At 45.4% G+C, this 16,030-nt stretch overlaps 1 protein-coding gene across 5 annotated transcripts in view; it reads right to left on the bottom strand.

The window, feature by feature from the left end:
* Window positions 1-16,030, bottom strand: part of LOC110529869 (serine/threonine-protein kinase PAK 5) — a 113,353-nt gene that overhangs the window by 21,757 nt on the left and 75,566 nt on the right. For all 5 annotated transcript variants that reach the window (XM_021612500.3, XM_090243355.1, XM_036985402.2 and 2 more), the window contains one exon: window positions 19-921. In XM_021612500.3, the coding sequence (XP_021468175.1) occupies window positions 19-921 (903 nt within the window). The remainder of the gene's footprint in view (window positions 1-18; window positions 922-16,030) is intronic.

Below are 16,030 nucleotides of genomic sequence, written 5' to 3'. Positions count from 1 at the left end.
ACACCAGCCCAGACGTACCTTGGCCATGGCCTGTGAGTTGGTGAGAGTCTCTGAGAGGCGTGGGTAGGTGTAGGAGCTGTAGGGTTGTGCCTGAGGGGGACTCTTAAAAGCCCCGCTGGCCCCATAGGTCACGTTGGGCTCCTGGAGGCCGGACCCCGACCTGGAGCGCTGTCGGATGGCCGGCGTGGGGCTGGTCTGCATCACGTACGACGACTTAGGCCTCTTCTCGTACTCGTCTCTGGACATGCCGCTGTAGCTCCACTCGCTATCTGGGTAGTTGATTTGCTCGCTGTGCAGCGAGGCTCGCGACGGTGTCCCCACCATCGACGCATCCCGGTAGTCCTGACTGGACGAACCGCCTACGGACGCCCGGTAGTACCCCCCTGTCGTGGACCCGGCAGACCCCCCTGCGCTTCCCACCCCGGACCCAGATCCCACCTCGTCGGCCAAGCGCGCCCCCGCCACCTTGCTCTCCAAGTACGTATGGTAGTCCGGAGGCAGCTTGGCGTAATCGGTCTTCTGAGGCATGGCGTCGGGGTAGAAGGGAACGCGGGTGGCGTGGGTGAGGTGGCCATTCTGTTTGGGGAAGCGGTAGTGTCTCCCCACGGCCCAGTCCCCATCTAGAGCGAAGCCTTTACCGTCCTTCCTGTAGGGCTCCAGAGAGAAGTCCCTACTGGAGGTGTCCAGATCACAGGAGTAGCGGGAGTAGTAGTGGCTGAAGCCGTTCTCCTCAGGGGCGTTGGGGTGGGGGTGTGGAGGGTGGTGGGAGGGGGGTTTGGGGGCCCCGGACCCGGCCTGGTGGGGGCCCGTAGGGCTCTCTTTACGCAGGGAGTTGGAACGTGTCACAGAGATGCTGTCGAACTCCTCCAGGAGACCATTGATGGAAGTGTCCTTCGGGGGCCGGTTCCCTCGAACGATGGTCTGGGGAACAGACAGTAAACACACAGTTAACGTACTGTAGCTACGCATCGCAGTGAGGGAACCATAGAAATAGAATGGAATAAGAAGATCCATTCTAGTAATTATATTTCTATGAAAGTAACTACCTGCCCATGCACAGTAGATGGACACAGTTAACGTGCTGTAGCTACGCATCGCAGTGAGGGAACCATAGAAATAGAATGAAATGGGAACGTCCATTCTAGTAATTATATTTCTATGAAGGGAACTACCTGCCCATGCACAGTAGATGGATAATAAGTAGCCATGATGATTCAAAGGAAATATCTGTACTATCAATGGAAATATGAATAGAAATTGTTCCATTGAGTAACATTCCTCTGAGGTGATGTGTATTATGTTTTTTGTGAGAAAATTAAAATGAGAGAGAACCGAATGCCTAGTTCTCTTATAGCAACAATAGGCATCTCCACACAGCCTGGTCTAATAGACTAGACGTAACATAGTAAACATATATCCAGGACACTCAAATGAGTACGATATGTTACATTTAACATGGTTACTTAAGACAGAATATTACTTAATTAAGGCAAAAATGAAATTAGGCTGGTTAGTCGGGGTGGATGGGTATGCATATAACACAAACGTTTATGAATTCAAAGGTTGCGTGCTCAAATCGCATCGCAAACAACTTTTGAGTTTGAGCTAATTAGCAACTTTACAACTTTACAACTTTTTAGCTACTTTGCAACTACTTTATCTAACCCTTCCCCTATAACCCTAACCTTAACCCTTTAACATAATCCCTAACACTAACCTTTACCTTAACCTTAACCTTAAACCCTAACCCTAATCCCTAGCCCACCTAACGTTAGCCACCTAGATAACATTAGCGTTAGCCACCTAGTCACCTAGCTAATGTTTACCACAACAAATTGGAATTCGTAACATTTCATACTTTTTGCAAATTCGTAACATATTGTACAAATTGCAATTAGTAAGATATTGTACTAATTGGAGTGTCCCGGATTTACTTTTACTATGTTACGTCGCTCCACAACCCACTGTCAGTGTGAGTTGGAGAAAGCACTAAAATAGCTACCCTGAAATGTGAGAAGAGGAGAAAGCAAAACGTATATTGGGAAAGATTATGTTCTATCCCATTTCTTTCCCAAAAGATAAGCTTCAATTTCAGTGGGAGGAACTGATCAGGGCACATTAATAATTGTAAGGCGAAAGAAACGCACATCTGTTTAGGCGAGGTGCTGGCTAGAGGAGTAGAACACCTGTTTAGGTGAGGTGCTGGCTAGAGGAGTAGAACACCTGTTTAGGTGAGGTGCTGGCTAGAGGAGTAGAACACCTGTTTAGGTGAGGTGCTGGCTAGAGGAGTAGAACACCTGTTTAGGTGAGGTGCTGGCTAGAGGAGTAGAACACCTGTTTAGGTGAGGTGCTGGCTAGAGGAGTAGAACACCTGTTTAGGCGAGGTGCTGGCTAGAGGAGTAGAACACCTGTTTAGGTGAGGTGCTGGCTAGAGGAGTAGAACACCTGTTTAGGTGAGGTGCTGGCTAGAGGAGTAGAACACCTGTTTAGGTGAGGTGCTGGCTAGAGGAGTAGAACACCTGTTTAGGCGAGGTGCTGGCTAGAGGAGTAGAACACCTGTTTAGGCGAGGTGCTGGCTAGAGGAGTAGAACACCTGTTTAGGTGAGGTGCTGGCTAGAGGAGTAGAACACCTGTTTAGGCGAGGTGCTGGCTAGAGGAGTAGAACACCTGTTTAGGTGAGGTGCTGGCTAGAGGAGTAGAACACCTGTTTAGGCGAGGTGCTGGCTAGAGGAGTAGAACACCTGTTTAGGCGAGGTGCTGGCTAGCGGAGTAGAACACCTGCTTAGGCGAGGTGCTGGCTAGAGGAGTAGAACACCTGTTTAGGCGAGGTGCTGGCTAGCGGAGTAGAACACCTGTTTAGGCGAGGTGCTGGCTAGCGGAGTAGAACACCTGTTTAGGCGAGGTGCTGGCTAGCGGAGTAGAACACCTGTTTAGGCGAGGTGCTGGCTAGAGGAGTAGAACACCTGTTTAGGCGAGGTGCTGGCTAGCGGAGTAGAACACCTGTTTAGGCGAGGTGCTGGCTAGCAGAGTAGAACACCTGTTTAGGCGAGGTGCTGGCTAGAGGAGTAGAACACCTGTTTAGGTGAGGTGCTGGCTAGCGGAGTAGAACACCTGTTTAGGCGAGGTGCTGGCTAGCGGAGTAGAACACCTGTTTAGGCGAGGTGCTGGCTAGCGGAGTAGAACACCTGTTTAGGTGAGGTGCTGGCTAGAGGAGTAGAACACCTGTTTAGGCGAGGTGCTGGCTAGCGGAGTAGAACACCTGTTTAGGCGAGGTGCTGGCTAGCGGAGTAGAACACCTGTTTAGGTGAGGTGCTGGCTAGAGGAGTAGAACACCTGTTTAGGCGAGGTGCTGGCTAGAGGAGTAGAACACCTGTTTAGGCGAGGTGCTGGCTAGCGGAGTAGAACACCTGTTTAGGTGAGGTGCTGGCTAGCGGAGTAGAACACCTGTTTAGGTGAGGTGCTGGCTAGAGGAGTAGAACACCTGTTTAGGCGAGGTGCTGGCTAGCAGAGTAGAACACCTGTTTAGGTGAGGTGCTGGCTAGAGGAGTAGAACACCTGTTTAGGCGAGGTGCTGGCTAGCGGAGTAGAACACCTGTTTAGGCGAGGTGCTGGCTAGCGGAGTAGAACACCTGTTTAGGCGAGGTGCTGGCTAGAGGAGTAGAACACCTGTTTAGGTGAGGTGCTGGCTAGAGGAGTAGAACACCTGTTTAGGCGAGGTGCTGGCTAGAGGAGTAGAACACCTGTTTAGGCGAGGTGCTGGCTAGAGGAGTAGAACACCTGTTTAGGCGAGGTGCTGGCTAGAGGAGTAGAACACCTGTTTAGGTGAGGTGCTGGCTAGAGGAGTAGAACACCTGTTTAGGCGAGGTGCTGGCTAGCGGAGTAGAACACCTGTTTAGGCGAGGTGCTGGCTAGAGGAGTAGAACACCTGTTTAGGCGAGGTGCTGGCTAGAGGAGTAGAACACCTGTTTAGGCGAGGTGCTGGCTAGAGGAGTAGAACACCTGTTTAGGCGAGGTGCTGGCTAGAGGAGTAGAACACTTGAAAAAGAAAAGGAGAGCTGCACACTCTAGGAGGTCAGAAGCAATAATTGAATAACATCATGACAAACATTTTGACAGACAAGCTGTCTTGTACCCTGATGAAGACAGCTTGTCTGTCAACATTTTAGTTATTAGGTTACTCAATTATTGCTTCTGAGCTGCTAGAGTGTGCTCTCCTTTTCTTTTTCACATGAATAATTGTGACATTTGGTGCACTGCATTTACACCCCGCTTACACACACACACACACACACACACACACACACACACACACGCACACACACACACACACGCACAGTTGCACACACACATGCGCCTCCGCAGGCATGCACACACACACGCACACGCACCCACACGACACACACACACACACACCACACACTGCTGCTTCAAACCCCTAATGCAGCTGAAACAACAGCAGCATTGCTCATCCTCTCCTACCCACGGTAAGCTCTTGACACGGCAGAGAGGGCTGCGTGTGTGTGTGGCGTGTGTACAGTCGCGGTGTGTGCAGATCTCTGTGAGGGGAATCAAAGCCCTGTGTGTCTCTGCCTCCAGAGGATCAAAACAATGTGAGGTTAACATGAGGGTTAGGGCAACAGAGGATGGCACAGCTTTCTCTCTCTCTCTCTCTCTCTCTCTCTCTCTCTCTCTCTCTCTCTCTCTCTCTCTCTCTCTCTCTCTCTCTCTCTCTCTCTCTCTCTCTCTCTCTCTCTCTCTCTCTCTCTCTCTCTCTCTCTCTCTCTCAACCATGGATTCTGCTCTGTATCAGAGAATACTACAGGAGAATGTCAGACCATCCATCTGTGAGCTGAAGCTAAAGCGCAGCTGGGTCATGCAGCAAGACAATGATCCAAAACACACAATCAAGTCTACATGAAAATGGCTAAAAAGCAACAAATTTGAAGTTATGGAATGGCATAGTCAAAGTCCAGACCTATTCCCAATTGAGATGTTGTAGCAGGACTTGAAATGGAAGAGTGGGCCAAAATTCCTCCACAGCGACATGGGTGACTGATCAACAACTACATGAAGTGATTGGTTGGCGTCATTGCAGCTAAAGGTGGCACAACCAGTTATTGAGTGTAAGGGGGCAATTACCTTTTCACACAGGGGAATTGAGTGTTGCATAACTTTGTTTATGAAAGAATTGAAATAAGTATGTAATTGTTGTGTTATTTGTTCACTCAGGTTCCCTTTATCTAATATTCGGTTTTGGTGGCAGATCTGACAACATTCAGTATCAAAAATAAAGAAAATTAGAAAGGGGGTAAATTGTTCATTGCACTGTACGTCCCAGACTGTAGGGGTTGTGTCTGGAAAGTACTTTTTTTCAAAGTGAAATCTGTTAGAAATATATAAAGTTTGGTACAGAACCTATAGAATCAATTTATTTTAAATTCAAGAGATTCATTGAAATTCCAATTCAGGAGTTCAATGTGTAATTCTGGAAGGCTGAATTTAAATCATGAACACTCACTAATTCAATTGGCAGGGAGCACTGGAGAGTGTCAATTATTTAATAAAACATTAACCTTGTTTGGTTGAAAATCCATAACCTCTGTATAGGAGACAGAGAGAGAGAGAGAGAGAGGAAAGAGAGAGGGCGAGAGAGAGTGAGAGAGAGAAAGCAAGAGAGAGACACGCGCAAGGTTAATTGTGTGCCAGATCACTGTCAAGCGTCCCGACATCACGTAAAGTCGGTGCTGGATATCTTCCCATTATTTTGAATTAAGGGCTGATAGTTTGGAGTACCAAGCTCTCTCTCTCTCTCTCTGTCTCTCTCGCTCCCTTCTTGGTTATTCACAGTGTCTCGGTGGTGACAGCAGCCATATTTCAGAGCGCCGAGACTCTGGCCCATCTGCCGGTGAGAAGTTGTAATAGATCTAGTCTCTATCCTACTGTCTGTATATATGTCTGTCTCCCTGTGTCTGTCTGTCCATCTGTCTGCTCAAGGCAAGCACTGGTAGAGAAGAAGGGCAGAGGGGAGAGGGTAAGGCAGAAGGAGGAGAGGAGATCTAGTCTTTTTGCTGTGTACTTTATGCTGTGCTCCCGTTTGCCCTCAGAACAGCCTCAAACTCTACAAGGCATCGAAAGCATTCCACACGGATGCTGGCCCATGTTGACTCCAATGCTTCCCACAGTTGTGTCAAGTTGTCTGGGTGTCCTTTGGGCGGTGGACCATTCTTGATAGACACGGGAAGCTGTTGAGCATTAAAACCCAGCAGCGTTGCAGTTCTTGACACACTCAAACTGGTGTGCCTACCCTGTTCAAAGGCACTTAAATATTTTGTCTTTCCCATTCCCTCTCTGGATGGCACAAATACACAATCCATGTCTCAATTGCTTCAATTGCCTCTTTAACCTGTCTCCTCCACTTCATCTAGACTGATTGAAGTGGATTTTTGAGTGGAATGGCAACGAAGGAGATGGCCGCCGTTTTACGATCCCGTCACAAACTGTGCTAGTGTGTATGTTTTTTCGCGTTATTTGTAACTTATTTTGTACATAATGTTTCTGCCACCGTGCCTTATGACCGAAAAGAGCTTCTTGATATCAGGGCAGCGATTGCTCACCCCGTACTGGAGGAATTCTTCTTCTTCGATGCGTTGGATGGGAAGGATTTACTCCAGACACCCGACAAGGCCCTCATCCCCGTCATTCGCAGGAGGAAAAGACGGAGATATCGTGGACAACGGTACAGGTGCCTTGTAAGGTAATCTACCTTTACCATCGGTCCTATTATCCAATGTACAATCAATCGATAATAAAATAGACGACCTATGAGCACATATATCCTACCAACGGGACATTAAAAACTGTAATATCTTATGTTTCACCGAGTCGTGGCTGAACGACAACATGACTAACATACAGCTGGCGGGTTTTAAGCTTTTTCGACAGGATGGAACAGCGACCTCTGGTAAAGACAAGGGGCGGAGGCCTATGTATATATGTAGGCAACTGCTGATGCACGAAATCTAAGGAAGTCTTGAGGATTTGCTTGCCTGAGGTAGAGTATCGCATGATAAGCTGTAGACCACACTATTTACCAAGAGAGTTTACATCTATATTTTTCGCAGCTGTCTACATACCACCGCAGACCGATGCTGGCATGAAGACCGCACTCAATGATCTGTATACGGACATAAGCAAACAGAAAAACACTCATCCAGAGGCGGTGCTCCTAGTGGCCAGGGACTTTAATTCAGGGAAACTCAAATCATTTTTACCTCATTTCTATCAGCATGTTAAATGTGCAACCAGAAGGAAAAAAACTCTAGACCACCTTTACTCCAAAACACAGAGACGCGTACAAAGCTCTCCCTCGCCCTCCATTTGGCAAATCTGACCATAATTCTACCCTCCTGATTCCTGCTTACAAGCAAAAACTAAAGCGGGAAGCACCAGTGACTCTGTCAATTAGAAAGTTGTCAGATGAAGCAGATGCTAAGCTACAGGACTGCTTTGCTAGCACAGACTGGAATGTGTTCTGGGATTCTTCCGATTGCATTGAGGAGTACACCACATCAGTCACTGGCTTCATCAATAAGTGCATCGATGACATCATCCCCACAGTGACCGTACGTACATACCCCAACCAGAAGCAGTGGATTACAGGCAACATCCGCACTGAGCGAAAGGGTAGGGCTGCCGGTTTCAGGGAGCAGAACTCTAAGCCGGAAGATGATAAGACATCCCTCTATGCCCTCCGACGAACCATCAAACAGGCAAAGCGTCAATACAGGACTAAGATTGAATCGTACTACACCGGCTCCGATGCTTGTCGGATGTAGAAGGGCTTGCAAACTATTACAGACAACAAATGGTAGCACACCCACGAGCTGTCCAGTGACACGAACCTACCAGACAAGCTAAATTACTTCTATGCTCGCTTCGAGGCAAGTAACACTGAAACATGCATGAGAGCACCAGCTGTGCCAGACAACTGTGTGATCAAGCCGATGTGTAGCCGATGTGAGTAAGACCTTTAAACAGGTCAACATTCACAAGGCCGCAGGGCCAGACGGATTACCAGGACGTGTACTCCGAGCATTCACTGACCAACTGGCAAGTGCCATCACTGACATTTTCAACCTGTCCCTGACTGAGTCTGTAATACCAACATATTTCAAGCAGACCACCATAGTCTCTGTGCCCAAGAACACTAAGGTAACCTGCCTAAATGACTATCGACCCATAGCACTCACATCTGTTGCCATGAAGTGCTTTGAAAGGCTGGTCAAAGCTCACATCAACACCATTATCCCAGAAACCCTAGACCCACTCCAAATTGCATACCGCCCTAACAGATTCACAGATTATACAATCTCTATTGCACTCAACATTGCCCTTTCCCACCTGGACAAAAGGAACACCTATGTGAGAATGTTATTCATTGACTTCAGCTCAGCATTCAACACCATAGTGCCCTCAAAGCTCATCACTAAGCTAAGGAGCTTGGGACTAAACACCTCCCTCTGCGACTGGATCCTGGACTTCCTTATGGGCTACCCCCAGGTGGTAAGGATAGGGAACAACACATCCGCCACGGTGATCCTCAACACTGGGGCCCCTCAGGGGTGCTTGCTCAGTCCCCTCCTGTACTCCCTGTTCACTCATGACTGCATGGCCAAGCACAACACCAACACCATCATCAAGTTTGCCGATGACACAACAGTGGTAGGCCTGATCACCGACAACGATGAGCCTATAGGGAGGAGGTCAGAGACCTGGCCGTGTGGTGCAGGGACAACAACCTCTCCCTCAACATGATCAAGACAAAGAAGATGATTGTGGACTACAGGAAAAGGAGGACCGGGCACGTCCCCATTCTCTTCGACGGGGCTGTAGTGGAACAGTTTGAGAGTTGCAAGTTCCTTGGTGTCCACATCACCAACAAACTATCATGGTCCAAACACACTGAGACAGTTGTGAAGAGGTCACGACAAAGCCTATTCCCCCTCAGGAGACTGAAAAGATTTGGCATGGGTCCTCAGATCCTCAAAAGGTTCTATAGCTGCAGCATCGAGAGCATTCTGCCTGACTGGTTGCATCACTGCCTGGTATGGCAACTGCTCGGCCTCCGACCTCCAATGCACTACAGAGGGTAGTGCGGACGGCCCAGTACATCACTGGGGCCAAGCTTCCTGCCATCCAGAACCTCTATACCAGTCGGTGTCAGAAAAAGGCCCTAAAAATTGTCAAAGACTCCAGACACCTTAGTCATAGAATGTTCTCTCTGCCACACAGCAAGCGGTACCGGAGCGCCAGCCAAGTTGAGGTCCAAAGGGCTTCTTAACAGCTTCTACCCCCAAGCCATAAGACTCCCGAACAGCTAATCAAAGGGCTACCCAGACCCCTCCTTAACGCTGCTGCTACTCACTGTTTATAATTCTCTGTATAGTCACTTTAACTCTACCTACACGTACATATTACCTCAATTACCTTGACTAACCGGTGCCCCCGCACATTGACTCTGTACCGGTACCCCCTGTATATAGCCTCGCTTGTTATTTTACTGCTGTGGTTTAATTACTTGTTACTTTTGTTTCCTATTTTCTACTCATCTATGTTTAACTTAACACTTATTTATAGATTTGTTTTAAGCACTGTTGGCTAAGGGCGAGTAAGTAAGCATTTCACCTGTTGTAGTCGGAGCATGTGACAAATACAATTTGATTTGATTTGATTTAACAAGTGACATCAATAAGGGATCATGGCTTTCACTTGGATTCATCTGGTCAGTCTGTGTCATGGAAAGAGCATTGGAAATGTTTTTCACACTCAGTGTATGTCTGTCTGCTCAATGTACGCCCTGGGAGAGAGGAGTGAGAAGGAGGGAAAGCATGGGGAAGGAGGAAGAGGAAAAGGGAGGAGAGAAGTAGAGGCAAGACAATGAGGGGAGACGAGCAGGCAGGACAGGGAGACAGGGGAGCCCAAGAGTGGTGTGGTGGTGAGGGGAGGACAGGGGATGGGGGGGATGAAAAATTAGGCTCATTGGGAGATAAGGGCGATTAACCTTGGAGGTAATGAAGGAGGGGAGAGAGGGAAGAGAAGCGAAGGAGGGAGAAATGGAGGGGGGGGGGGGGGATTAATGAGGTTGCCCTCTGGGTAACTCTTGCCTATAGCCCAGTTTTAGAGCCTACGGTTCACTGACCACAGCCCTGGGACCATCACACACACACATAGACAAGCACGCACGCACACACACACACACACACACACACACACACACACACACACACACACACACTCCTCTCCAAGCCGTTCCTCTCAGCTATTATTTATTTAATTCTTCATCTGAGTGGGAGATCCTGGTTGGATACAAATTGGGGTCATGCAATTCTTGTCATATATTGGATTCTTGTCATACTGTATATTCCTAGTGGGTACATACTGACACAGGTGTGTCTCCTCCTCCGCCCCCTCATCTCCATTTGTCACACACTGATGCATTGCACCTACAGTAAACACACCTTAACACACTCTCCCCAACAGCTCCTCCACAACCGTCTCACACACCCTCACACCCTCAACACACCGTACCTCAGGGGCCACTGGAAAACGAGACTAAAACACAATTTGGACATGTTTTTGTTGGTTTCATCCAAATGATGACGATGCAAATTACTCACATAAAACTCTCTTCCAATATCTCCCACCCACTCTCTATGCTCATCTTTGTCTTTCTCTCGTTCTCACTGAGGGCTTTTTTTCTGTCACGACTTACACAGCAGAGAACACACACACACACACACACACACACACACACACAGTGATACTGGAGTGTAGTAGCATATCAGTAAACAATCTCTGGACTGTAGTGTGTTCCTTCCATTTTTTTTGTGAGACAATGTCAAAAGGCCCTTGAGACCCGGGACAAATAACCTTTTTTACAACTCTCCTTCATGGCTCCCTACTGTATCATTGATCTAACGAGGGACAAATTAGGCTGCAAATGATGCTTTTACAGGAGCCTTTTACATAACTAGAGATCAAGGATGTTGATACAAAAAGAGTACTGATAGGAGCAGGACATATTATGATCACATTATGTATAAAGTTCCCTTCATTTGCTTATAAGGTTTGCCAAACCATTCTCCCAACGTCATTTTCAAACATAATAAAGCATACGTAATGGTGCTTCAGGCCTTTGTGTTCTTGTATGTATGGTCACACCATTCTGTACGCTAGCTCAACATCTTCCTCTACTGTTCTGTTCAGTAGCCTGAGGATGTTTACTCCTCTAGCTCCCTCTACTGGTCATTGTTGGTATCAATAATTGTCTTGACTGACTTGACTGTCCAGAACAGGGTGCAGGGCCAGGACAAGATCACGGTGAGTGCTACGGATAAGTCCTAACAGATGACCCGGGAGAGGATGTCTCAGGTGGACAAGGAGATCTGGAGCCACTCGTCCATCAAGATCAAACCAGGGGACACACGTAAGGGGAAGATTAAATCTAGGGGCCACATAACGCAGTAAGACTAAGGATGCATCCCAAATGGAACCATATTCCCTATATGGTGTACTTCTTTTGACCAGAGCCCTATAGAATTCAAACCCTGCTCAGCCACAGCGTTCAAGTGTTGCTGTAGCATACAGTACATGACCCGAAAAGGTGCTGAATCGAGTCCCAGGGTTGACGAGGTAAAAATGTGTCATTCTGCCCCTGATCAAGGCAGTTGATCATTCTGCCCCTGTTCCCCGGGCGCCGAAGACGTGGATGTCGATTATGGCAGCCTGCTGCACCTTTCTGGTTGGGTTAAATGTGGAAGACACATTTCAGTTGAAGGCATTCAGTTGTGCAACTGACTAGGTATTCCCCTGATCCTAGCCTAGGTTATTCTGCCCCCTGCAGGTTTGTAACAGTAATGTAGCTCAAATTCAAGTTGGATGTTTTTTTTTGGTTGTACTGTACGGGATATACATGGTATACACCATCCAAGGAAATGGGAAGAGCCACTGTTACATTTAATCGTTGCATGAATGAAAAGGGGCAGCACACAAAAACACTCCAGGTAGGCACAGATCTAGGATCAGCTAACTCTCCCTAAATCCTAACCTCATCCAATCTGACCTTAGATCAGTGTTTTGGGTTGACATGATCCTACTCCGTTTTCACAAAATTACACAGCAAGCACATTGTGCAGCTCTTGAAACAGTATTAAATTGTGGTTTGAGTTTGAGAACATGAGATTGAGTTTCTGAGAACATGATGTGTTTATTAGGGACAGAAACGCTGAGGCTGACCTCTTTCCTCAGGACGTGCTGCCTGTTAGTTAATAACCTTCATCTTACATTCACCAATCCCCTCATTAAAATAGCTTTTGGTTAAAGCAGCCAATATCACCACCATCATCACCATGTTGAGTACTCTTCTCAGAATACTACTATTATAGGAATAACCTATTATAGGAATACTACTATTATAGGAATACTACTATTATAGGAATACTACTATTATAGGAATACTACTATTATAGGAATACGCGTTGAAAGTAGAACGTGTGGTAAAACTGATAACCTGTCATGTCCCCGGTGAGAAGCTCATGAACTGAAATTATAGAGTAATTATAGAGTAATGGGAGAGAGAGAGAGAGAGAGAGAGAGAGAGAGAGAGAGAGGGAGGGGGGAGATGTGTGTGTGTGTGTGAGAGAGAGAATAAGAGAGGTGTGAGGTGATGTTCAAATCAAAATCAAATCAATGTTTATTAATCGCTTACACAGTTTTGCAGATGTTGTCACAGGTGCAGCAAAATGCTTATGTTTCTAGCTCCAACAGAGCAGCAATATCTAACAACACGATGACAATACACACATAATCCAAAAGTTTCAAAAAAGAACAAGAAATTATGACATATGACCAATGACACATATCAGGACGAATAATGTCAGTCTGGAATATAAATATATATCTGTATATGAATTGTGTGTATTGACAGTATATAATAGAAAAGGTGTGTATAGCAGTAGTTATATAGGATGAGCCATGACTAGAATACAGTATATAGGCTTAAATATAAAGTGGGCAAAACAATATGTAAACATTATTAAAGTGATCAGTGTTCAATGACTATGTTGCGCTGTTCGTTAGTACTTGGCAACTTGCCAAACTTTTTGCTTTTTACTTTTAAGAACCGTTTAATCAAACTGTATTTAACACATTTACCAATGTTTTAGTTTTGTCCTCACTGAACTTTCTCTCCCCGGACACTTGATCTGGACAAGGATCTACAGGACCTCCACCAGCCAAAAAAGCTACGTAACATTAGGCTTTCTAATTGCAGTTGCTCATAATATGCAGGAGAACTATCTCCTTATGGTGAGGATGATCGAGTTGCAAGCCCGGCTTCAGAGGCAACCGTTAGGCAAGGGCAATTTAAGTGTAGGACAGGATGAAACAGCGTCTGGACCACCAGTAAGTACAGATAGTAGTGTTAATCCCCCTAAACAATTTTCTCATGGCTTCTGTACAAAAAAAATTGGGGGTCAACAAGGGTTCTTCTAAGATCCTCAAAGTTCTACGAAGAACCTTACAGTTCTTGGCACTGAAAATGGCCCCCAAAAGGTTCTTCCAAGAACCCCATAGGAGGTGGGGTTCATTGAGGAACCTCCTTAGTTGGTGGGAGTTCTTGCAGGAACCCAACTGCCCAACTGAAAACACTTGATTTTGAATTTGAAAGGACATCAGGAACTTAGATAACCATCGTCACCATGACATCGCTTACAAGCATTATCTGGCATTGCGATAGAAGAGTCAAAATGCCTCTACACTAGAGCGTAAAAAGTGTCACAGTTTCCTCACTAAATGAGTCTAAAACCAAGTTTGGTGTCAGTACTTGACTCTCTCAACTTCTAGTTTTCTACAAAGACCCACGAGGAGCTTTTCAACAAAGAGGAACTACTTGACAAGTGGGAGGCTGAGATCTTTGCCAACATACAAGGTGATTATCTCTATCTATAGACAGACAGACAGGCTGGCTGACACGTGGCCGTGCACACACACAAATCAAATCAAATTGTGTTAGTCACGTACACGTATTTAGCAGATGTTATTGCGGGTGTAGTGAAACGCTTGTGTTCCTAGCTCCAACAGTGCAGAAGTATCTAACGTGCAGCAGGTCATCACGCAACACGTCATCATGAAACATACATCATCAGAGCGCGCAACAGAACATTGTACTATCTACACTTGGTTTGTTGTTTATATTAAAACATTTTCATGAAATAGATTTTAATCAGAACTAAAGTTTTGTTGCTAAGGATTCCACGCCGCGGTTAGCCTTTACGGCTGGGACTGCAAGTTTGTGTTACTTTTTTTGCATGGATTCTGCCAGTGCTAGCTGGCTGTACTACAGACACCTGTCATCACCGTGGGAAAGACTCAATGTTATCTTTTCGAAAACAACTGGTTGCAGTAAAGAGCCAACCTGAATACTAAGGAGATCCTGAGGGAAATCGACGAGTACCAACAGCTTTACGCTATGGAGGAACAATATACTCCATCATGGAAAGATCCAACCACCTCACAAAAGAACTTTAACCCGACAAAAAAAAGAAAAACAGAATTAGCTACAAACACAGACGATTTACTTACCGTTGAAGTAGAGGCTAGTGCTCTGGCTGGAATCCATTTAGACTGAGAATAGTATATAGTTATGGTAAAGGGTGAAATAAGTATAGCCAGTTATAATTGTAACAGTTTAGCATATTATTTAAAAAAAAAGATCAGTCTTTACATGGCTAAAAGAAAAGGAATATAACATGTACTGTTTACAGGAAACTCACTCTACATCCTTGATGAAGTTGCGTGGAAAAGGGAACGGGGTGGTGAAATAATTTTCTGTCATGGACAAAGGAACTCAACAGATGTGATGATATTAATTAACAAACATTTGGATCTCAATGTGCTAATAGTCAGGAATGATTTGCGAGGAGGGTGGATCTTTTTGAATATGAAAGTGAACAACAAATAGATTTGGCTCATTAATCTATATGGTCGAAATCAGGATCATCTCTTCAAAAACATTTATACCAATTTATTGAATTGAACAAAGTGTTAAGTACTTCAATGGACCGTAAAGGTAATCACTCTACAAACTATCATCACCATCCCACCTGGACGGGGATATTGGAAATGTTATCATAGTTTACTGGAGGAGAGCATATTTTTTTTTATCTAAGACAAAAAAATGTGTAACTATAATTTTTCCAATGTAGGTTCAGCAAATCCCCTTATTGTTTGGGATCCCTTTAAATGTACCTTCAGAGGTCATTCAATTCAAAATTCATCAATAACAAAAAAGCCGTTTCTGGCTAAAGCGATAAGACTAACAAGGGAAATCCATGAACTAATAGTACTGGTAGATGGCAATAAAAACGATACTAGAGATACAAAATAAGTTAGAGGAAAAACAAAAAGAACTTGAGGAACTTAAAACCAGTTGCGACGAGCAAACCCGGATCCGGGATCCTATTTATAGCCTCAAGCTCATTACCATAACGCAACGTTAACTATTCATGAAAATCGCAAATGAAATGAAATAAATATGCTAGCTCTCAAGCTTAGCCTTTTGTTAACAACACTGTCATCTCAGATTTTCAAAATATGCTTTTCAACCATAGCAAAACAAGCATTTGTGTAAGAGTATTGATACCTAGCGTAGCATTTAGCGTAGCATTTAGCGTAGCATTCAGCGTGCAACATTTTCACAAAAACAAGAAAAGCATTCAAATAAAATAATTTACCTTTGAAGAACTTCGGATGTTTTCAATGAGGAGACTCAGTTAGATAGCAAATGTTCAGTTTTTCCAAAAAGATTCTTTGTGTATTAGAAATCGCTCCGTTTTGTACATCACGTTTGGCTACCAAAAAACCCCGAAAATTCTGTCATCAAAACGCCGAACTTTTTTCCAAATTAACTCCATAATATCGACTGGAACATGGCAAACGTTGTTTAGAATCAATCCTCAAGGTGTTTTTCACA

This window comes from Oncorhynchus mykiss, chromosome 8 (genome assembly GCF_057628025.1).
Source record: "Oncorhynchus mykiss isolate SJ-2025 chromosome 8, ASM5762802v1, whole genome shotgun sequence".
In the NCBI taxonomy this organism is placed as follows: Eukaryota; Metazoa; Chordata; class Actinopteri; order Salmoniformes; family Salmonidae; genus Oncorhynchus; species Oncorhynchus mykiss.
The sequence above is the reverse complement of the archived record's forward strand: the minus strand, read 5'-3'. Positions and strand labels throughout refer to the sequence as shown.